This window comes from Falco punctatus, assembly GCF_963210335.1.
Source record: "Falco punctatus genome assembly, chromosome: 2".
In the NCBI taxonomy this organism is placed as follows: Eukaryota; Metazoa; Chordata; class Aves; order Falconiformes; family Falconidae; genus Falco; species Falco punctatus.
The window spans coordinates 6,564,198-6,587,658 of NC_137581.1; the positions used below are offsets into that span (position 1 = coordinate 6,564,198).

At 39.7% G+C, this 23,461-nt stretch overlaps 1 protein-coding gene across 1 annotated transcript; it reads right to left on the bottom strand.

Annotated features, from left to right (window-relative positions):
* Nucleotides 1–67: 67 nt before the first annotated feature.
* Nucleotides 68–22,389, bottom strand: LOC308059141 (uncharacterized protein; the record flags this gene model as incomplete). Its single annotated transcript, XM_080376078.1, is given in 10 exon segments — nt 68–6,536; nt 6,538–6,651; nt 6,654–6,707; nt 6,713–6,784; nt 6,790–6,933; nt 6,935–7,071; nt 8,614–8,666; nt 10,274–10,818; nt 21,053–21,127; nt 22,108–22,389. Coding segments are annotated over 10 exon segments (1,911 nt in total). The 3' UTR covers nt 68–6,101.
* Between the last annotated feature and the right edge of the window lie 1,072 nt (nt 22,390–23,461).

Consider the following 23,461-nt stretch of genomic DNA (forward strand, 5'->3'; position numbering starts at 1 on the left):
TCTGGCTTGAGCGGAGAAATGGCTCAAGAAAAATGCTCAAGCTCATGGAATTATTAAAAAAAAAAAAAAAAAAAAAAAAAGATTGGAAAAGGAGGTTGGCTGCGGATGTGTTCCAAACATGACTTAAGAATGAGAAAGAATTTCTTTTAGATCACATCTTTTCTCCATTCTTACTGAATTTAGCTGAGCCATAGGTACCTAGTTATTCAGCAGGGACAGGCATGTTGCTCTACACATTCAATAGCAATACTTCAGATTCCCAGAGAAAGCTCTGGGTATCTCAGGCAGGAGAAACATGCTTTATTTGTCCATTGACACTCAAATTATACCTATATGCATGTTAGAGGACTGAACCTCTATTAGTTGAACACGTTTATAAAAGTTCATAGTCTATTTCTTATGATTTATCAAATGAGGTCAACAAATGCCTATTCACAATTCCTGTTATATATCTTTATTGGGTGATTCAGAAATTCCACAGGAAAAAATTGATTTCCTTCTGTTCTGATGGTTAGAGTTAATTAGAATAGCTAGACTTCTGTTGTCTTATTTAAGAAAGCATGCAAGTCTATAAATACCTGATTCTTTTTCGATGTTTCTCAGCTTGCAAATAATTAAAATAATTTATTCTTAATAATACATCGAGTGTTTGAATAAACTTCCACATTGCTCTTTGCATATGTGCAGCTACATTTTATTTCCTCTTTTTCTTTCTTATCTTAATCCTAGGCAATGGAAATATTTGGATGATCATCTCCACTCTGGAAGGGAAACAAACTGTGTAAATATAAAACCCAACAAGAATGTTTGAGGAACTAACAGGTGAGGATTAAAACTCAAGAGATGAAGGAGAAAGAAAAGGGAATTTAAGAACAATCTTAAAGAGACGGGAAAAAAACAAGAAAGAAAATAGAAACACAGCAGTCTGTAAAAGAAAAATAGATCAGCATTGGGGTAAGAGAAAGCAAGTGGATGGGAAAGGACAAGAAAGCAGAACTGACTGAAGTGGGATTTGAAAGGGAAACTTCAAATATCTCAAGTTCTTAGCATGTGGGATTTTTTTTAAGACCTTCACAAAGAAAGGGAGTAACTGTGTTTGCAATGTTGTCACAACAGAAAAAATAGAAATCTGCCAAAACCAATAAGCTGTATTTTATTGTGTGCTTATTAGAATAAAGTAAATATGGGAATGAACTCAGTTTGATTTCATTAGTATGCATTTGCAATAACAGCAACAACAGCAGTAAAAACAATCAAGATTTTTAGAGGAATTGGTAAGAAAGATGGGTAATAAATGAAAAATTAAAGATCTTTTTTTCTAGAAAGGAAAAAAGACTCCAGTAGAGAGGGGAATAATAATAATAATAATAATAATAAATAATAATAATAGGAAAAAATGAAATGCAAATATGACATGGGGGAAAGAGGAGGGAGGGGGTGGAAGAAAATAAAAAATCTAGTCTAATCACCTACCAATCAATTTTTTAATTTATGAATTCACTCATCCATCTTAATCTCATCACAATATCACATCTGAGAGCCTAAAGGGCAGAAAGGGTTTAATTTCACCCCTCCTCCCCAAGAGGTAACTGAGGGATAATGATATCATGTCGTTAGTCCTCTTTAGCAGTTTGCCTCCGCTTTTTCTATGCTAGCAAAAAACCTGATTTGCAATGGAGCATTGGGTGCGGGGGTCCCAGTTCAGCAATGTCTGCTTGGGGGAGGGTGCACTGTTGCCCTGGGTTGTTCACCTGCACTGTGAAAAGAGACCAGCCAAAGTGAAGGGCATGGATCTGTGCAACTTCTTCATTCTCTCCCTTCTCAAAAGCCCACACAAATCACTGTAGCCACCATCCATGCTACCGCTCTGTTTTCCGATGGCAAAAGTTGTCCCTGTCCTCTCACACACAGATAGGCTCGACACTGGGGAAGGGATATGGGTCTCCCAGGGTGGGAACAAGCAAAGTTTTAGGAATGAGACAAAATCCTCCGAGCTCTGAATTGCTTGTAAGTGTCAGGAACTCTGGTTGTAAAATTCTCCGTGCTCTTTTCCATTGTAGCTTGCCCAGTAAGTGATAAAATTATGATTATTTTGGCCAATTTAAAGTTCTTTTTGTGTCATTGCAAAAGCATATGTATTAGGAAGGCAAAATGGCAGACTGAAAATAATGAAGCATTCAGCTAAAAAGTGGTATTAACATGAAGTTAATTTGTGTTTTTTAATGTTCATAGATAGTCAAAACCAGTTGCACGTTCATTCAGGAGCCAAACTTTTTTTTTTCCATTTCTTTTTCTTTTTTTCCCCCTTTTTTCTTTTTTCTTTTTGTTTTTTCTTTATTCATTTTTCTTTCATTTGTTTCTTTTTTTGTCTTTGTTTTTTTTTCTTTTCTTCCCTTTTTTCTTTTTCTCATAACCCTTAAAACCCATGTTTGTATGAAGTATTTGTCTGACAGATTCATGAACAGCATTATTTATACACCTAACTAAGCTCCAATGACCTCCCATATGGATGTCCTCAAATGAGAAACAAATAGCATAAGAAATATTGAGGGCAAGAGGGATTAGCTTTGAGAAGTATTTTGTAACATTGAAGAAATTGTCCTTGTGATATTAATGAAATGAAGGCTGAGCATTACGATAGGGAAGACAATAAATAAATAGAGATAAAATCCCAGGTTATAATCCTATTATAAAATCTTCCAAAAGGCAGAACTTCTCTCCAGACCTTGCAGGAAGGTGGGAAGTCAGATTTCAAGAAAAGATCGGTACAATATGGCATCTTCACTGAACCTTATTTTGCTATTGAAAGTAACCAAAATTAATCAGAATAAATTAGCACCATGATGCTGTCAGATTCAAAGAAGGTCGAAGGCTTCATGGTCACTGTTAGAAAACTGGCGATAGAGAAAATCAGAGCTTCAGTGACATTTCTGAGAACATCTGTTCTGGGAACCCTGGAGCTGACAGTGCTGCCTTGTGTACCTCTGCAGGGAGGCGATTAGCAACATGGAGAACACCAACAAATCAGAAAGAAAGAGGAAGACTCCATGGTTAGCAGAAGTGAGGTATTAATATTAGAGACATCAGAGTTCATACCTGCCACCCAGCTGATGATTTGCTCGGGCACAGCCTGTGATCGATCCAGGCAAAAGGAAAGATGTGACAAAGCAGACCAGCAGCTGAAACCCAGAATGTCGGTAGTAGCTCTCCTTTCTGATTCACAAGTTGGAAGACTGGCAGGGAGAAATTTGCAAGCCTCATGAAGATGCTACTGAGATTACAATCCCTTAATTTCTGCACAACAAAACACTGCTTTTTCTGGAAAGAATACTGTGATGAATCCTGACCTACAAAAGCAAGCACCATGGTGCTGAAAACTAAAAAGGTTGAGGAGAAAAGTTTGGGTTTCATGTAGTTCAGTACGAACAACTGCACTAACCATCTTTTTCATCATCCTTACAATGATCTTGGTGCTGCCATAGCTACTGGCCTGACACGAACTGCAGGCAGTGTTTTCCTATTCATGTTGTCTAAATTTCATGCAACTTGCAAACTTCCAGAGGAAATATACTGGTAAACTAAGCCTTATTTTCAATCACCATATAAACAATTCTTAGACAATGAAATCTCAACAAAGTTCTTTTTGTATCTTTTTTTGTGAAAAAACAGTAATTGCCAAAACATTCAACAGATTTATTTATCTGCTTTTTGGGATAAACTAGTTATAAAAACAAGCCTGCTATAATTTGGTGCATGACATTTTCTTGTGAAATAATAATCAGAAAGCTTTTTTGAAATGTACCAGAAAAAGAAGGCTAGATCTGCAGAGAATACAGATAATGATTTTAGGAAGGGAAAGGTTGAAATCCAAAGAGCAGGGTAAGATCAGAAAATAAATGGAAAACTGCATCCACTGTGGAAGAAGACATGAAAATAAATTGAAGCTTGGGGGAAGGATAGAATAGTAAAGGACAAAGCTAATTATTTACCAATTCAGTCATTTAAAATTCTAATTTATGTAGCCACCTATTTCACTCTATGCTGTGTATAACAAAACTTTCATCAACACAATATAAAGACATCAAGTGCTTGAGCTTTGTCCACTTCTCCCCTGGAAGCACTGAAGGATATTTTATTAATCATTGCTCCTACTTCACATCTCCCCCTCCTGAAGGTGAGGAAGCAGTGAAAAAGCTGAGCAGGAGTCGTTATTTTCATACTTGACTCTGCTCCCTTTCCTTGAGGCTGCCACCAGAAATGGGTTTTATGAATACCTAGAGATAAATTAATTCATTGGGGAAATGAATTTTACCCAAGCTTCCTGATCCGGTTCAAAAAACTCAAAACCCATTACTAGTACCACCCCAAAAAGCAGAAAAAGACACAAATCAAAAAAAAAAAAAAAAAAAAAAAAAAAAAAAAAAAAAAAAAGAAAAGAAAAAAACAACCAAAAAAACCAACCCAACCATCCAAAACAAACAAAAAAAACCCAACCAAAAACCAAATACTGCAACACCAAAGAACCCCTCACTTCTTTCAGGAGGCTTTCTTTTTATGATGTTGCCAGCTGGAAAAAAAGACCAAAAAAGTTATCACTGTGTGACTTTTCTCATCTGGGTCCATGTTGGCAGGGCATGCAGCTGTAGCGCAGGGTGGTGGCTTGGCAGGGCTCTCGAGGGGCTGTGGGTTTCTCTCCATGCAGCACGCAAAGCACTGGTTATGTTAATCTTAGTTTTACGACATGTTGTACTGCACCTCCAAACGTGTTGATGAGTTTAATCAACCTTCCTCCCTGGTATGCAGTTTGACCCCACTGTTTACACATACTAATAATCATATCACTTCCTATTACACAGTGCATTGATTTATGTCTCCTATTAACATACGTTTTGTTGTAAAAAATATTTTAAAGTATCAATTAAAATTATTATGTTCACCCTTTATCTAATATTGTTAAATACTGATTTCAAAGCATTTTATAAAGCATAGTATCCAACGTTTCAAAAATCGAAGCCGATACACTCCAACAACTGAGTGAATTACCCTGCTCATTACTTTTATAGATGGGACTGAAACTCTCATGATTGTGATTTATAATCTAGCATTATCTAAATTCCTGCAGAGAGGATATACAGCATGAAAATACCTGAGGTAAGCTAAGAATCATCTAACACATTATTTGATAAAACACGACAGGATTTCTGGAACATATTTCATCAACCTCATGTGAAACTTCATAGTAACATAAAATATTAAAAGAGAACAGCCTTAGAAAGAACTCGCAACTACTCAAAGCAACAGCAAATCACCTAAAAAGGCAAATTTGTGATCAGAACAGTCAACAAGAAGGAGGTTTTCTACAGTGGACAGGTAGATCTATGAACTTGCATCTATCTGCATTTTAATCACCACCTTATAATACACTTTCAAGAAAACCAAAAGAAATAACATAAAATATGTTTTGAACATACGTATCCATTTTAAAGAGGTTTTTAACCACTAAACTGCTATATACTTACTGGAATCCTAACACAAATAAACCTGATTTAAAATATAATTTGATTATATTAATTGGCTGTATGTTTCCGAATCTTAATCTTCCCTTAGGTTATATTTTAGCTGATTTTTCATGTTTAGAAGCATATTCTGTTTGCATGTCACACTAACCAAGGCTTGTACAACATGTCTTTAATGCAATTTTAATCTTCTCAGGTGAAAGATCCTTTAGCAGAGAACTGATACTGGTGAGCTCTGTAAATTTTGTCTGTTTTAGCCCCATTTTCTTCAATTTAAATGTATCATTCAGTGTCAGTCTTAAACTGAGAATCTGAAATCACAAAGCATCCTGTACTTGCTTTCTTATTCAAGTGCATTGCTGTCTTTCAGTGCATTTTTATTCTCAGTCTGTTAAGTAAGATTGAAGGAGCAAGAGTGGTGTAGGAGAGGCAAAAATGCATGTTATTTCAGATGTTTCAAAATGTTAAGGAGGTTTAATCACAGAAACCTCTAGAAGAAGAGTTACTAAGAAAAAAGATGGTGAAACAATACATAAATTAAAAGTCTTGATTTCAAGTCTGTTACCGGAGAGTGTTTCTCTCAAGTTATAATATGGGGCTTAGAGTCATATTTTCCAAATGGCACTTCAAATGCTGGCAAAGGATCCCAAATGCCAATTTCAGTTCTGAATTGAGTATGATAAGGATAATAGAGTGTATGGAAGGATATGCACCAGTTACAGCTAAGGATACTGCAACTTTCACAACATCTTTCCTTTGAGAAGTCGACAGTATTAACAGAATTTGAGCTACAAAACTGGAAAGATACAGGATCAAGAAAGAAATTATGGATTTATTGGCAGCTAGGTGAACATTTATCAAAGGATTCCTGAAAATATCTACATAAAATTGCATCTTCTTTGTGTGTTTCCACAGAGAAGTAATTAATAGAGCTGAGGTTACCACAGATAGTACTAGAAGAAAAAAACAGTCTGCAAGGTAAAGAAGCAGCAGGCAGAGATGTGAACTACCCCAGTCAGTATATACATGCTGTGCTATTTTCTCTACAGTTCCCTGTTGAGCTGCAGCAGTAAGTGCTGGGTGTAATCCATAGTAGAAGAAGAGAAGTCACAGAAGAGATCACTAGATCATCACTGGAAGAATCCATGAGACCATCCCAGCTGTTCTGAGCTCGATTCGCAGCAGCAGCCGTTAGATGACATTATTTTCACACAGCAGAGTACACAGAGCCAGGTACTGAACCATGAACTAGTATGGTTTACAAACATCTATACAGTGCCAAAAGCTTGTACATGAAAGCCAACTTAAACTCATGTACAAAGTAGAAACTATGAACGTGCGTCAGTATGGTCACCTGCAAGATGAATCTTGACGTGCTCAGAAAGATCAGGATCCTACCAGCAGAAGACATCTTTTTTGCTTTTGATCCACTTAATGATATTAACAGTTGTAATAAATCTATTTCCAATAAAACCAACAACAACTTCAATAGCTACAACACTTATTGAGATCATAAGAACTGGTGGCAACACCTTGCTGGTTTGGTCACCTCTGCCTGATTAGCCTGTGGAGCTGTGCAGGATGTTGAGCAGACCTGATGGTATCTGACTAACCCCAGCTCCAGACATCTGGAGGAAAGACATCTGGAAATGGCAGTGGAAAATAATTGTTGGTGTCCTTGCTGAACATGCAAATCAAAGAAGGATTTAATAATTTATTCTAACCTTTTACACACATAAGATTTGCCTACACTTTTCCTAAGGGATGTGGAATAGCCAGTGTATTAACCTCCCCATTTTTTGGTTTGTTTGGTTGGTTGGGTTTTTTTTAAGACTTTGACAACAGGGTAAGAGGCAGCTGAGGTCATTTGGCCACTGGAAAAAGTCTGAAAGTTCTTTGACAGTAAAATATTAATTGTTTTTCTGGAAAGTTGACATATACTTCTGGCATCCATTTCTCGACAGAGTAAAATGACTCACAATAAAAGGGAGATCAAGCTTCTAATCTGAATGTGGTAAAAACTTCAAGTTTTTGTTGAACCGTTCAGAAGAGAAATAGCTAACTTAGATTGGTATAAGTACATTTCTTCATTAACTTATTGAAATGAAAAAATGGATTTAAAATCTCCATAGCTTTTGCTTCTTGTCAATACTTCATTATTATTAAACATACATTGCAGTTTAGGTCCCCGTAATTTCAAAGACTAGGAGGGTTTTTTTTCTTAAAAGGTAAGCATACTTTCTTCATCACAACAATTCAATTTAAAAAAAAAATAAGAGAGAGACACATATACAAAATATTGTCTATCAATTTGAGATTTTAAAAAGCCCAAGGGAAAAAGCAAGCCAACAAATCTAAACTAAGAATACATTGGTATGTTTACTTTTTCTATCATGTTCTTCACCAAAAGTATTCAAAATAGTGGAAATGTCACATCTTACTAAAATATATATATATATATAAAGAAGTGTAACTCAATGACTAACATATAAAGTTATATGCATAAAGCTGCCTGTATGCTGTATACGCGTTACATAATTACAATAGTCAGTTACCCAAAAAATGTAGCCAGTAATTTACTCAAGGGAACATGACAATAACACTTTATTTTTATGCACTTACAAAAAACAGCACTGCAATTATAAAGTAGAAGAAACTACAAGGGAGGATACAATCTAGAAAAATAAATGACTAAATTGGATTCTCAGCTGCTTTAACAGCTACAAAATTCTATTCTATCTTCATATTCACTATCAAAAATAAGATTTTTAAAGAAAATCTTATCTAATCTTTACCTACCCATTTCATTTTCCTCTAAGCAAGGCCAAAAATGGGAATAACAACTTGAGACACGAAGTAACATTCATTCCTTGAGGAGTTCCACCAGCTCCTCCAGAAAGAAGCCACCACACAAACTATGCACCCTGGTAATATTTAAGGTTTTATAGAATCAGGTAAAGGAAAGATCCTGTCCCTCAGTGCTCTGTCAGTGGCCTTTGACTAATGTGCTCTGCTCCCAAGAATGGCTTCTAAATAAATATTTTCTTTTCCTTTATCTCCTTAAGAGCTTCCTGATGGACTATACTAGTGCTATCACCTTCAGGGATTCTCTGAAGGATGAGTCCACTGATGGATGCTGGTGACACATACCTGCAAGCACCAAGATACAAAAGCCCAGTTTATGGATGACAGCAACCAGGACCTGATCATACCTGATGCTGGATCATCATAGTCTCCCTTCCTGGTATGCAGTTCCTTGAATTCTTCTGTTCACCTTCTTGCCCTTTCTTAACTTCACAGAAAGGGTTGCCACATTATGGCTCTTTAGTAGACTTCCTTATGAGCTACATAGTTAATAGTCATGCTCAGACCAGGTTTAACTGGCAAAGGAGACACAAAAGACCCTAGAATATGTCACAGTGCCTTGAATTTATCCTCCAGGGGAGCGTTTGGGTGAATTTATAAAAGCAGTTGAGCCACAAAGTAAAGCAGAGACTAACAATTTTTAAAACCAATCTTAGGACAATGTTAGTGTGACACAAATAGTAAATACTGAAGAGAAGCATCTGAATTCATGTTTTCCCTTGAAGATAAATCTCACTGTACTCAGAGAAGTCAGGTTCAGCTTACAGGATAACAGCTTTCCTCTTTTGATTCATGGATTCCAATTAACAACGGTAATTAATACACTTTGCACAATCACTACAATGATTTTAATTGTTGAAGTAGTTAGAGACATTATTGTCTCTAGTGGAGGAAACAGTTTCCGATTCTTGTAAAACACTGCCTGTTCAGCTCATTCAGAGATCCATGAAGCATTAACTGGTATCTGGTTAATCTTTTGGCATTTTACTGTGATCAAGAAGCATATGAATATGATACTGGAAGATTTATTTCTGTTATTGTTCAGGAAGATGCATATCTTGGAAATGTCACTGATGAATCATCCCCAACTACAGTCACTGTTTCATAATTTTTAGTGAAAAGTAATTGTCTATGGCTGGATTTGGGATAGGAAAAATTTTAACATGTTCCATAGGACTGGCTTTTTCTTCTCATAAAGTTGATGCTACTATTTTTTAAAGTAAGAGCTTTAATTTTGGTGTGAGATGACAGGTACTTAGGCTGACATCACCCTGTATTGTCATCCTAGAATCCTGGAATCCTAGAATGGTTTGTGTTGATAGGGACCTCAAAGATCATGTAGTCCCAACCCCCTGCCATGGTTGCTCAGAGCCCCGTCCAGCCTGGCCTTGAGCCCTGCCAGGGATGGGGCACCCACAGCTGCTCTGGGCAGCCTGGGCCAGCGCCTCGCCGCCCTCACGGGGAAGGGTTTCTTCCTCATATCTAATCTAAATCTCCCCTATTTCAGTTCAAAGCCATTCCCCATCGTCCTGTCACTGCCTGTCCTTGTAGAAAGCCCCTCTCCAGCGTCCTTGTCGGTGCCTTTAGGCACTGGCAGCTGCTCTAAGGTCTCCCTGGAGCCTTCTCTGCTCCAGGATGAACAACCCCAACTCTCCCAGCCTGTCTCCACAGCAGAGGGGCTCCAGCCCTCTGGTCACCTCCGTGGCCTCCACTGGACTCACTCCAGCAGGTCCACGTCCTTCTCATGTTGGGGGCTCCAGAGCTGAGCACAGCACTGCAGGTGGGGTCTCATGAGAGCAGGGCGGAGGGGGAAAATCACCTCCCTCAACCTGCTGGCCATGCTTCTGATGCAGCCCAGGATTTGGGTGGCTTTCTGGGCTACAAGCACACACTGCTGGACCATGTTGAGTTTCTCTTCCAGCAACACTCCTAAGCCCTTCTCCTCAGGGCTGCTCTCAATCCATTCTCTGCCCAGCCAACTCACATGCATGACCTTGCAGTTGGCCTTGTTGAACTTCATGAGATTTGCATGAGCCCAACTCCCAATCCCATCAAAGTCCCTCTGGATGGCATCCCTTTCCTCCAGTGTGTCAACCACACCACACAGCTTGGTGTCATCAGCAGACTTGCTGAGCATGCACTCAATCTTATTTTGGTCGATGTTGCTGACCAAGATATTAAATAGTGCCAGTCCCAATATTGACCCCTGAAGAACACCACCTGTCACTCGTTTCCATTTGGACATCAAGCCATTGACCACAACACTTTCAATGCAACGATCCACCCAATTCCTTATCCATCGAGTGGTCCATCCATCAGATCCTTGTCTCTCCAATGTAGAGACAAGGATGTCATGTGGGACAGTGTCAAATGCTTTGCACAAGTACAAGTAGCTGACAGCAGTTGCTCTTCCCTTATCCACCAGTCCTGTAACACTCTTACAAAAGGTCATCAAACTTGTTAGGTACAATTTGACCTTAGTAAAACAATGCTGGGTATCACCAATCACCATATTTTCCATGTGCTTTAGCTTAGTTTCCAGAAGGATCTGCTGATCTTGCCAGGCACAGAGGTGAGACTGACTGGTCTGTATTTCCCTGGATCTTCATAATTTCCCTTTTTGAAAATCAGGGGTATGTTTCCCTTTTTCCAGTCAATGGGAACTTCACTGGACTGCCATGACCTCTCAAATATGATGGATAGTGGTTCAGCCACTTCATCTACCATTTCCCTCCTGACCCACAGATGCATCTCATCAGGTCCCATGAAATGAATTTCCTTAGATGGTCTCAGACCTGATCTTCTCCTGCAGCAGGTGGTTCTTCATTCTCCCAGTCTCTGCCTTTACCTTCTGTGACTTAGGCAATGTGGCTGCAGCTCTTGCCAGTGGAGACTGAGGTGAGAAAGTCATGGAGTATCTCATCTTCCTCCATACCCTGAATAACCAGGTCTCCTGTTTCCTTCCAGAGAGGACCCACATTATCCCTAGTTTCCCTTTTATCAATGATGTACCTATGGAAGCCTTTCTTGTTGCTCTTGATGTCTCTGGCCAGATGGTATTCTATCAGGGCTTTAGCTTTCCTAACCTGATTCCTGGCTGCTCAGACAATTTCTCTGTATTCCTCCCAGGCTACCTGTCCACCCCTGTCCACCCCCTTCCATGCCTGTAGGCTTCCTCTTGTGCTGGAGTTTGCCCAGGAGCTCCTTGTTCATCCACGCAGCCTCCTGGCATTTTTGCCTGACTTCCTCTTTGTTGGGACGTATCACTCCTGAGTTTGAAGGAGACATTCTTGAATATGAAGCAGCTTGCTTGGGCCCCTCATCCCTCCGGGGCTCTAACCCATGTTACTCCACCAAGCAGATCCCTGAAGAGGCCAAAGCCTGCTCTCCTCAGGTCCTGTATAGAGAGCTTGCTGTGCACCCTCCTCACTGCCCTAAGGATCTTCAACTCCACCGTTTCATGGTCACTGCAGCCAAGGCTGCCCTTGAGCTTCCCATTCCCCACCAGCCCCTCCTTGTTGCTGAGAACAAGGTCCAGCATGGCACCTCTCCTCTGGCACTTGGAGAAGGAAGTTACCATCAATGCATTCCAGGAACCTCCTGGATTACTCATGCCCTGCTGTGTTTTCCCTCCAACAGATATTGGGGTGGCTGAAGCCCCCCATGAGGACCAGGGCTTGTGACCGTGAGGCTGCTCCTATCTGTCTATAGAGGGCCTCATCCACCTGGTCTTCCTAGTTGGACAGCCTGTAGCAGACCTTCACTGTGAAGTCACCTGTTCCTTCCCTCCCTTTAATACTGACTCATAAACTCTTGGTTGCATCCTTAGGTGGAGCCCCATGCACTCCAGCTGATCATTGACATAGAGGGCGACACCCCCTCCTTGTCTCCCCTAAGCATCCTTCCTGAAGAGCCTGTATTCTTCCATTACAACACTCCAGTCAGGAGCCATCCTACCATGTCTCCGTGATGCCAATAAGATCACAGCCCTGCAGCTGTATGCATGTCTCTAACTCCTCTTGTTTATTCCCCATGCTACGTGCATTTGCATAGTGGCATTTAAGTTGGGCCCCTGATGGAGCTGACTTACTGGCTGGGTGGCAGAATTCCTCTGTGCTGCTCTTCAGGTGCTCTCCTGCTGACCTGTGATTCCTCTCCAGGCCCTGGGCATCTCTTGCTGGCACTGACATCAAACTGGTAGGAGTGGGATGGATTGAAGTTCCCCTCCCCCAGCAACTTTAGTTTAAAGCCCTATTCTCCAGCTTGGCAAGCCTATGACCAAAGATGCTCTTCCCCTTCTCTGACAGATGGACCCCATCAGCCCCCAGCAGACCAGGTTCCTCAAAGTGGGTCCCATGGTCTAAGCAGCCGAAGCCCTGGCTGTGGCACCAGTCCTGGGACCGTCTGTTGATTTGCCAGATTCAACTGGCCCTTTCAAAGCCCTGTTATCCTCATTCATCTCTCTACATGCTGAAATGTGTCTTTTGGTGCCCTCATCAACACCAATTCAAATTTGGATCAAATTCCAAAATGTGAAGCTTTGTAATGTGATAACTTCATCATATTCAGAGGAAAAAAAAAAAAACCAAACACATTCCAAACAAAATCCAACATGTTAGAGATGGACATCTAGAATGTCTGTGCAGCTGAACTCTATTTCAACCTGACAGCCAGGGTTCCCATCTCATGGAGACATGAAATGTATAAAGGCTAGTCCGTGACTTAGAAGTGAGGATGAGGTTAGGTTGCTTATCTTACATAAGCATGGGGAAGCACTCCCAACCCTGGCAATTTACATTTAACTTTAATAGTCAGTTCTTGGAACAGCAGAGCTGGCAATATTCTGCATTGTAACAGGGTTTGGATGACTAGCGTAGGTATTGATAGTGTATCATCTGAAGTGTGGATCTTGTACATCGTAAGTCACAAGCCAGCAGTGCTCTAGATCAACCTAACTGCAGTGCCAGGATCCTGCAGTCTCCCTCCTGTCTCCTGCCTAAAAACAAAATACCCAGCTGTAATCCTGGGATCTCATTTGGGATTATACCTGGAGAGAAAAACGTTGGAACAATTTCAACTGTTTACCCACATTCTACTGATATTGTAAGGTTTTTTGTTTGACTAGTGTCAACCATTGCTAGCTGCTAGTATGTTGCTCTACCACAACTAAATTAGAAGACTTGCAAAACAGTCCAAGAGCTGAAGAATTAATGTTATGTTAATGGTAAACATTCAAATCCCTAATAGAAATGACAAGGAGATGAGAATAACTTAGTTTTTGCTCAAACTGTGAGATTAAAAAAAATAAAGAAAAATGTTTTATTTTGAGTTGGAGTAAGGACGCTGCTTTCCAGGCAATTGTAGTAAATTTAATTCCAGTGGAGAAAGCAGCTACAAGAGCCTCACAACATTTGTTCACTTCTACATCATTAACTCCTTAGTAAATGAGGTTTTTGCAGCCCATAGGAAATTGCACACAGCGATTATAACGCATTGTGTCATGAAGTCTATCGTTCATTGAAATCTCTGAGCACTGGCATAAGACAGTGAACTACTACTACAACTAATACCCTTCTAGTAAAATAATTGAAAGAAACAAAACATGGGGAATACTTCTTGTACAAGACACAGAAACAGGCAAAAGCAAACTTGCAAAGAAAATTATATGGAACACCCATCAACATCTGGGTTTAAGGAAGTGCCCAGAAGCATCATTCTTGGCTCTATTATCAGCTGTTTGCATCCATGACACTTTCCAAAACGGTTTACCTGGTGTTCCTCACATATTTGGCAAGACATAGAAGTCTTGTAAACCTTAATAATATATAGTGTCTGCTAAACAACAATAAATTATACTGCCATTTATCACATTCCTGACTTTATATTACAGAAAGAAATAATGTTGCAAAATATCTAAAAAATGTGTGTGAAAGGGTGATAATCTATTTTACCATTTATTTGCAAGTTTTCATGCTGCTCTCATTATTGTACTGGAGATAATGTACTGTAATTTTCAGTACAACACAATTATATTTTTAAAAGATTTTTTTTTCAGGAAGATGTTGCCAACATCAGACACAACTAATGGAAAGAGTCCTCTGAAATACTTGCAAGAGGTCGAGAAGATCGAATAATGTACCACAGATGACAAGGAAGATGTAACTGCAATTTTAAGGAAATAAGAATGTATGTACACCCCAAAAAGAAGGATCAGGTGATAGCAACAAACTAATGATGATTATCGGTTGCTAATTGCCATGAACAGAGTTTAATACACACCTTCATTAATTCAAGACAGTATTTGTAAAGAGGAGTATATGGTTCATGCCATACAAAGTATGAAAGGAAACGCTCACTTCCCAAGCAATAGCTGGATACTATCTGCACCACATCCTCTTGTCTCCTCCTCTCATCCCCCTCTATGTGCTCTAGTGCTTAAGAGGACCACCTCCAATACGTTGGAGATTCATGTAATTCGCTCCCAAATTCACTTTTCCACAGACTCACCAAAACCTTGTCCCATACCAGTTTAACAGACCAGAAGATTACTCATCTTTTCCCTACCTAAATTCAATCCATGAAGGAACTAGCTTCTGACCTCTGCTTATGCCTTCCTCAGTCCCAGATAAAGGGCTACTCAAAGCTTTCTCTGCTGTACCTAGGGATGAGTATTGTGTTGGCTGGGTCAACAATAAAGCCTTTCGTTTTCATCTCCACATCAACATTGTGAATTATCACTGTCTGCAGCCATAGTTACATCCTTATCTGATCTTTGTTCCCGTGACTGGAAGAGATCCTCTGGGCTGATTTTCTTTCATTGTGTGTTGCACAGCATCAGTCAGAAAGCTTAATAAGTTATAAGTTATAATAAACATTGCTCTTCAGGGAAAGCATTTCAATGAAAGCGTATTGACCCTCGGTTTTCAGTTTCAACAGAACATGTATTTTTCTTGCCCTTGTTAAAACAAAACTTTTAAGCGTGACTGAATAATTTAAACTTCTTAGTTTGCCATGTTCATGGAAGTTTCCCTTGCATTCAGCTGGATACTTGCAAAAATTTCAATGATCATACACAAGATCTAGGGAAAAGGTCTTTAATTACATCAGTCACAGCAAGAGACCTTGGTAAGCTGCATTGTCATGATGCCATTTTATGCTTTGAAAAACCCAGTGTTGAATCACAAGAAGGATTGCAACTTAAATGTTTTTTCTTGTTAAGAAAGGGAGGAAAGGTTGGGGAAAACCCAGTGATGTCAGAAAGTTGATAGAAAATGCAAATCATAAGGTAGACAAGGTGTGCTCAATATTCCCCTTTTTAGGCTACCAGCAATTAAGTTAAAATTTCTGGATCACAGGATACAGCAAAAAAAAAGGAGCATGTGCAGAAATAGGCAAGCCCCAAGCTGTTTTTTAAAGATGTGGTAAACCAAATTTTAGCCCAGGAATTCTGGGAAGTTCAGACATCTTGAGAAACAGCTTTACAGTCCCTTCAGGGACTTGCAGAGCTGCAACTGCTCCTTGTCTCACATGCACCGATAGTCTTTCACAACATCAGAAGTCACCTTGCCACCACTCTTACCGCTCCTCACAAACGCTTTGGAAGACCTCTTCTCCATATCCTAGCATTATTACTCTGTGAAATAACTACTGACCAGTATCTACTTTCCAGGAATCTACTACCGATGTTGGCTGGTAGATCTTCCCTGATCATTCCATTTCCTGCTACCCAGAGTCACTATGCTCAAAGGAGTGGAGCTCTTTGCTGAGACAGATTACTCAATGACCAGACTTTCCATAAAACAAAATTGAAGAAAGACAATGCATTTGGTTTACTCTATTAAGGAAAAGGTTAAAATATTACATTAAATGAGATACAGAGTTGCAAAATTATAGAATAATTATCAAGCTTCTGTTTGATACTATAATCTCCTTGATCGGTCCAGCTTCTCATTGGATTTAGGAGATTTTACTTTCTTTTTTCTCCTCCTCCAGGAACGCTTTATCCTAAAGTCCATCTGGCTACTCTGCTGTTAAAATTGGAATTGCATTTCATGTGTTTCTTAACAAGCCTGAAGGGTTAGAAAACTGCTTCTCAGTTCTCTTTCCCCAAACCATGGATGTAAGAACAGCTCTCTTATTTTCCATGTTGATTACATTTTATGGTTAGTGTATTCCTTTCCACCCAGCTAGATTTTCCTGTTCACATAGCTGTCAAAGATTACAGTGAAACCTCATGCAAAGTGGTCATTGCACTAGGCTCAGCACTTAAAATTTGCACTTAGCTTCACCCAAAGAATAAATACACGTTTCTAACACAGATGCCAGACTTGTGCATTGGAGCATGTTTTCTGAGTCAACTTCCCTTATTCTATCTTGTGTTACATTTCAGATGTCCTGCTATCACTAGCAGTTATCCATTTCATGATGCTAGTTTGGAAATACCATTGTTAAAAGTTGTCCTTATTCATGACAGCCTTTTTAGCATACCCCTGATGTTAAGATTGCTTATAGACTACAAAGACATAAAGATAAGCACAACCCTTATGATGTGTTTCTACTACAAGTTGAGCTATTTTACTTAATCACAGCCCATGTATATAAAGTGCATGAAGCAGAACCCACCTCTCCACCTTCCCCACCACTCCAACTTTCTTCCTTCACTACCTATTCCAAAATCATGAAAAAAAGCACTCAGGAGTGGTTGCAATAAAAATAACATCACTTATAAAAAGATACATCTGTAGTGCTAAAAAATACTTTCAGCTTTACACAGTGCAGTGGTTGACTGAACAAAGGAGACATGCTGAAGAGTTAAATCACCCTCAAAAATGCACCCCCCCACGCATCCACGCACCCTGTCCTGAAAAATACTATTCGATAACATAGTTTTCTTGAGTGTGCTCTTTATTGTGAGCACAATGTGCACTGAATCGAGTGAGTAACTACCATCTAGGGTAGGACTGACTTTCAGTATGGATGTTTACATATGCCTAAATGCCTAAAGTGCCTAAATCATAGAATCATTTAGGTTGGAAAAGACCTTTAAGACCATCCAGTTCAACCGTAAACCTAACACTGCTAAGTCCCACTAAATGTCAATGTCTACATCTGTGCTGTTGTCCACTGTCTCACAGCAAACAAAGAGCTGGCCAGCATAGTCACTGGAGCCTGTGGAGAGACTTGCTTCACCTAAAGTAGGCACCCAAAGGCAGATCAGCAGAGACCACCTGTGCAGTCCATTTACCTGTTATGCCTAAAGGCAGGAGAGATGCCTACTGCCACCAACGGTGCCCAGAGATATCCAGGACATCTGTACAGTGCAGGCAGATGTGCCACAGGCCTTCCCAAAGATCCACCTCTTCTTGCTGCAGCAGCTGGAAGCAATGCAGGATGCTTCCATACGTAGGCATTTAAATTGACTCCTACCCTGAGACTCAAGGCCACTGGCTGAGGTGACCTCCAGTAGCTGCCAGGTCTCTGTCCAGTTCTAAGGCATATCTGCCAGCTCTCTACCAACGGCTAGAAATACCCATGGCTGATGGCACCGGATCACTACATTTGGCTAGTGAAGGAAGCCCCAGTGCCCAGAAATAAATCACTTCCATTTTGTCATTGGCTATATATGAACCCCAGATGGACTTGGGAACCAAGAATTAGAAAAGCTACCAAAACAAAAAAAAATGGAATCCACTTTTATATAAAGTATGTTAAATAATATGTCTAAGAAACAAAGCCTATCCATAAACTGGGGCTAGTTTGGGGTTTTTTTTCTCCTCCCTTTCTATTTCATATTACTGGATTTTTTTATGTTTAAAATGCACATGTTGATATTAGAAAGTTGTTCTCCATTTCCAAATGCATCTGACAGGAAAATTTACCTCATGACAATACATTTGATGTTTAGATGAAGTAGTTTCATTTAAATTGCTTTATACATAATTTTCCATTTTAACAATTTTTTCAATCCTTTTAAAAATGCTACTGTACTTTTCATAAGCAACAATTGAAATTCAGAAAATAGAAATATCTGTGTTTGCTGTTCAAATGAATCTATCAGATAGAAGCATTTAGTGAAAAAAACTTAATGTAGTGACATCATTATGGATTATAATATCAGGATGCTGCACCGGCAACCTTAAATAAATATTTTTTAATTATAAAATTTTAAGTGGTTATTTTTTCCAGCTCTATACCTTTAATGTAAATGTGCACCTCAGTATTAAGACCACAACAGCATTTGCAGGCCATCAGCACTTCAGCACCATTAGCAAACAGCCTCACACCGGTATGATGCTGGATTCACTTGTGTTTGTATAACCACTGTGCCATTTTGACAGCCAACCGCAGTTCAAATCCCTTTGTCAATACTGTACACCACCTGTGATGCAAATTTAAATTAATCCCGATTTTCATTGCTTGCTTACACTTTTTGAGTAATGTAAGTGACACATGTCACAGCAAATCCTACTCACCCTGGAAGTCAGCAATATTTCTGGCACTGCCTCTAGGAGAAAGCAAATGTTATCTGTTCAGAAAGATTCACATGGGAGACTCTCCTTGTACTTCTTCATAGCTAGTATGAAGGGAGCAAAAGTCTGTATCCTGATAATCTTTTTTTTGATGCACACCATTTAAGGTCCATCTTCTGTACAACGTTGGAGTTTGGTTCATTTGGTGTTTTTAGTCAAAGTTCTGAGCCATAAACAAAATTAATAAATTATATCCAGTTCAATCTCTTATTTATGTTGCAGTAAGTACATTTCTACAGTGGTGTAAGCATCACTCGGTGTACCACAATACCATGAAATTCATTACCAATGTGCCTGGGTCCAGATATTATTTTTCAATATCCTATCAGCTTTTTAACTTTGAATTAATGAAATGTTACTTTGTGTGCTTACTATAGCAAGGGGCGAATGATGCATGAAATAAAAAGCTGTCAAATCTTGAGAAAGTGCTTAGAACAATGACACCTGTCTGCTTACTATATTCAAAGAGTTCAAATTATATTATTCTCAAGTAAGAAGCACTGAAACAAAATGATGGTCACTTCACAGGATTGACTTGGAACATATTCAAAATCACAAAAACCCTGTGTATTTTTTTCTTATGTTTTAGGTTAAAATGAAACAAACACAAGGTCAATTTATCCCTTTATGAATTAATTTCTGCATATGGATGTTTTGTGGGATGGTTGTAGTCAGGCTTCCATAAAATGAAGGATTAACAAAATTCTTCAGTGTGGGAAAACAGACAATTCTGGAGGATATGACGTGTAGGTACATAAAAATCTCTTACATGAAGAAGGTGAACAGGGTTCATCATTTACTGTCTTTTCCAGTACAGGAAACAGGCGGTATCATATGAAAGAGGAGTTAAAAGCAAACAAAAGAAGGTGTTTCTCCAGATAACACATAGGGAAGATGTGAGACTCTATCAGAAGATACTACCAGTGCTAAAATTCTGCACGGATTCAAAGGATGAATGGGCAAGCCCATACAAATGAAATCTATTGGGTGTTACTTAGAAACATAAAAACCATTTCTGGTTCACATAGTCCCTGTAAAAGTTTAATGGCTGGGAAAGTATCAAGAGGAAATAGAATTTATGTTTGCCCAGTCTGTGCCATCTTCCCTAAGCGCCTCTCTGGTGCCTTCAAAGGGAGGTCACCGGGCAGAGGGACCTTTTGTCCCAACCAGGAAGACTGAATTAATGTTACTGAGTTGTGCTGCCTCTTTTCACTGAACTTTTTTATGAATAATGGTAATTATTTCATGGGTTTGATTATGTCTTACTACAAAATATAGCTACCATGCCACAGATATAATTATGTGTTTTAGTGAAGTACCTGGATCCCAGAAAATAACTGAATCCCTTTGTGCCAAAGGCTGTAAACACACGCACAGCACTAAAAGCAGTTTTGTCCCACATAGCATAAGGACAAAATGAGCTCCAACCACAATTTTATTGTATCCAGAATGGTTTCTTAAATGAAACAATTTTGCCTGTTCAGAAGGATTCATACTGCTGTTTCAACTCATAACTCTTCATACCCAGCAATAAAGCAAAGAACAGATTCTGATCCAGTTCTATCACTTTCACATGACTAACGCAGTAAAACACAGTGGAATTATTCTTGGTTTACAGTGTAGTAAATGAGAATACAGCTCATTTCGGAAATGTCAATTAGTTATTCACTTCATTCCCACTTAGAAGTAACTGCGCTTTTATTGCAAAACACCTCATTTTGACTATTATTTCCAATGATGTTCAACTATTTTGCATTTAGCTTTACTATGCAGATTTGACTAAATCCAAGAAGGTGAAGTTTGGCTTTCCCTGGGAAAAGCAGAACACTTCAAAATCTCTCCAGCATCTTTGCTACAGCTTTCCTTTTACCTGACTTCAACTTTTCAAAATTCTTATTTTTGGGGATGAGGAGAAGGGAGGAACACCCAAAAATTACTGAAAGTTTTTGTTACATTCTGAGTATCAAAAGCAGTAATTGGCTTTAATGAATGGATAGGTCTGATTGTCAAGATCTTCTCAGTGTACATAAGTTACATATCAATAATTTATTAATTTAAAGTGGAATAAGGGTGCATTTCAGTGATCCAGCTGGGACAGTGTAATCTGATCCCGTGGCACAGAATAGGTCATCCTGCTCCTACCAGCTGCTGCTGGTTTGCTTGTACCAGATCTGGTGCCCAGTTGGTCTCCACCATGGGTTTTCTTCTTTCACTGAACTGACAAAAAATTAACATACCAAAACAAGCAAACTTAGCAAATTAAATTAGCTCAGTGAAAGCATGAAGATGAGTGCCAGAGGCAGCTCCTATGTGGGACAGGCAGAAGAGTTGGGAGAGCCTGGGAGAAGGTAAAACAGGGCTGCTTTTTACATTCATAGCAAATTATTAGGTGGACACAACTGTACCACACAAATATAAAAAACACAGTTCTGGCAGGTTGCAACACAATCCTCACAGTATTTCGTAAACAATTTCATGCACTAATTAACTATTTTATCTGAAGTTCCCATGGGACTCAGAGGAGAAAGATGCTCTGTGGTGTAGATCCAGCCAATCTGCTCTGGATGAAGGCACCAGGTCGTTTTGGTGGTTTTGCCATAGGGCCAGGGATCCATCTGTGCGTACTGAGCAGCTTAGGCCAGTATATTCACATTCTGGATGGACTAAAAATGACTTCCTCTGTAAAGAAGCTTTTAAATGCTGTTTTAAGCATAACCTTCAGCAGTCTGTTAGTCTAGATTCATCTTCCATCTATTGTATGATCAAAGTTGGTCAAATACAGGGTCCAAATCTAAAAACTTATTTATATAGGTTTTAAAACAGTGTTATTTCACCAATTATGTAGTTTAATATTGGCTTCTGTTAGCAAATTATATATCAGGAGTTACCAAAATGCTCTTTCGCCCTTTCTTTCTGTCACACTTAAACAGACATGGAGCGGTTTAAGAGGTAACTCTTCTATGTATATTGTGCCGAGACTTGAATCAACTCAGCATTTATGGACCAAAAGCTTCTACACTTGTTTTGCAAGAGACTAACAGCATTTCTGATGTAAATCTATAGATGTCACAAATCCAGAGGTTGGTTTGAAACACGGGCAGCCAGGAGATTATATTTATTTCCCCCCATTTCCTGCACCTAGATGATGAATACGATTCTGTCACGTCCCCTCCATTCAGGAAAAGCTTGTGTCTGACTGTTGTAGTTGGCCTGGCTGATCGAACCCCAGCAGCTACACTCTCCTCTTCAGCTCCCACTCCCCTCTCGGGCTGAGCCACAGAGTCAATATGATGACTAAGGGCAGTAAAACTCAATTTCTCATTCCGCTGTGCTTCACCAGGCTGCCTTGTTATTTTTAAGTCTCTCCTCCGCCTGGTGGCATGCTCTTGTCCCCATATTTCACTGTCTTCCAGGGAAGCATTCATCCATTTATCTGATACCACGTTGCCCCCTAGTGCCAAACGCTTCCCTTCTTTCATGCTTCACTCCATTCCATCCGCTCCTGCAGCCCTGACTCCTTTTCCTGCAACATTCCCAGTTGTTGGTTAAGGGTCTTTTTGTTTTGTTTCGGTTTGGATTTAGAACCTTTTCTATGCTGGAAAAAAGTTTCTTCATACTTTCATATTGGTTGAGCCAGGATTATTTTGATTCCAGTTTGCAAGAAGAGCCCCAGCTTCTGCCCTGCTCTCAACCACAGCTATTTATATACAAGGGGCTGGTTCACCCCAGCAGGATTTATGCCATGGGGCTTAGCTGTTCCAGAAATCAGCAGTGACTTTGCCTCCATCAGCACGACAGCAGGTGGCCAGTGATACCTGGTACATATAAAATTCATTGGAAAATGGGAAGCACGGCAAGAGTTTGGGGGAAAGATGTTAATCTAATCCCATTCTCTAAACAGCCCCCTCCACCTTGCTTTCCTAACAGAGGTTATTGGCAAGACATTCTTCCACACACTAAGGGTTTGGCAATGTGAACCAAGCTATTCTCCCAAGGCTTTGGGGAGAGGAGCTCTCACCCTAAAAGCTTGGTTGGTGTCTCATGCTGCAAAGATTGAACAACTCTGGAGTCCCCTGAGCAGAAGAAAGGGAGCAGATGAGCAATTTTATTCAGGCAAGCGAAAGGATTTTTAGTCCTGGACTTACAGCACTAAGCCTGCAAGGGAGGAGGCAGCTGCAAACTCCCTACCTCATCCCTTGCAAGTAAAGCAGGACCATGCCCCATGAGCTCCTCATTGCTTCAGTACATCTGACTTCCAGTGTCATTCTCATCTGGGCTCTGGAAGGAGGAGGGAAAGCCCCAGCATGCAACCATGGTGCCTAAAAACTCTTTGTGTGTTTGAAAGGCATATATAAACTAGCAGATACTGGAGGTAGGAAGGAGAGTGTCACCCGTGGCTCCTTGACAAACTTAACTGGGATAGGTTAGACTCTGACTTGGGCTTTAACTGAGTTCATCCAGGTGCTTTCCCCTTAATATCCATATAACGAACTTCCACAAGAACAGCACGGAGATGAGTGTTCATGAGAAATGATGTGGCAGGAGCTGATC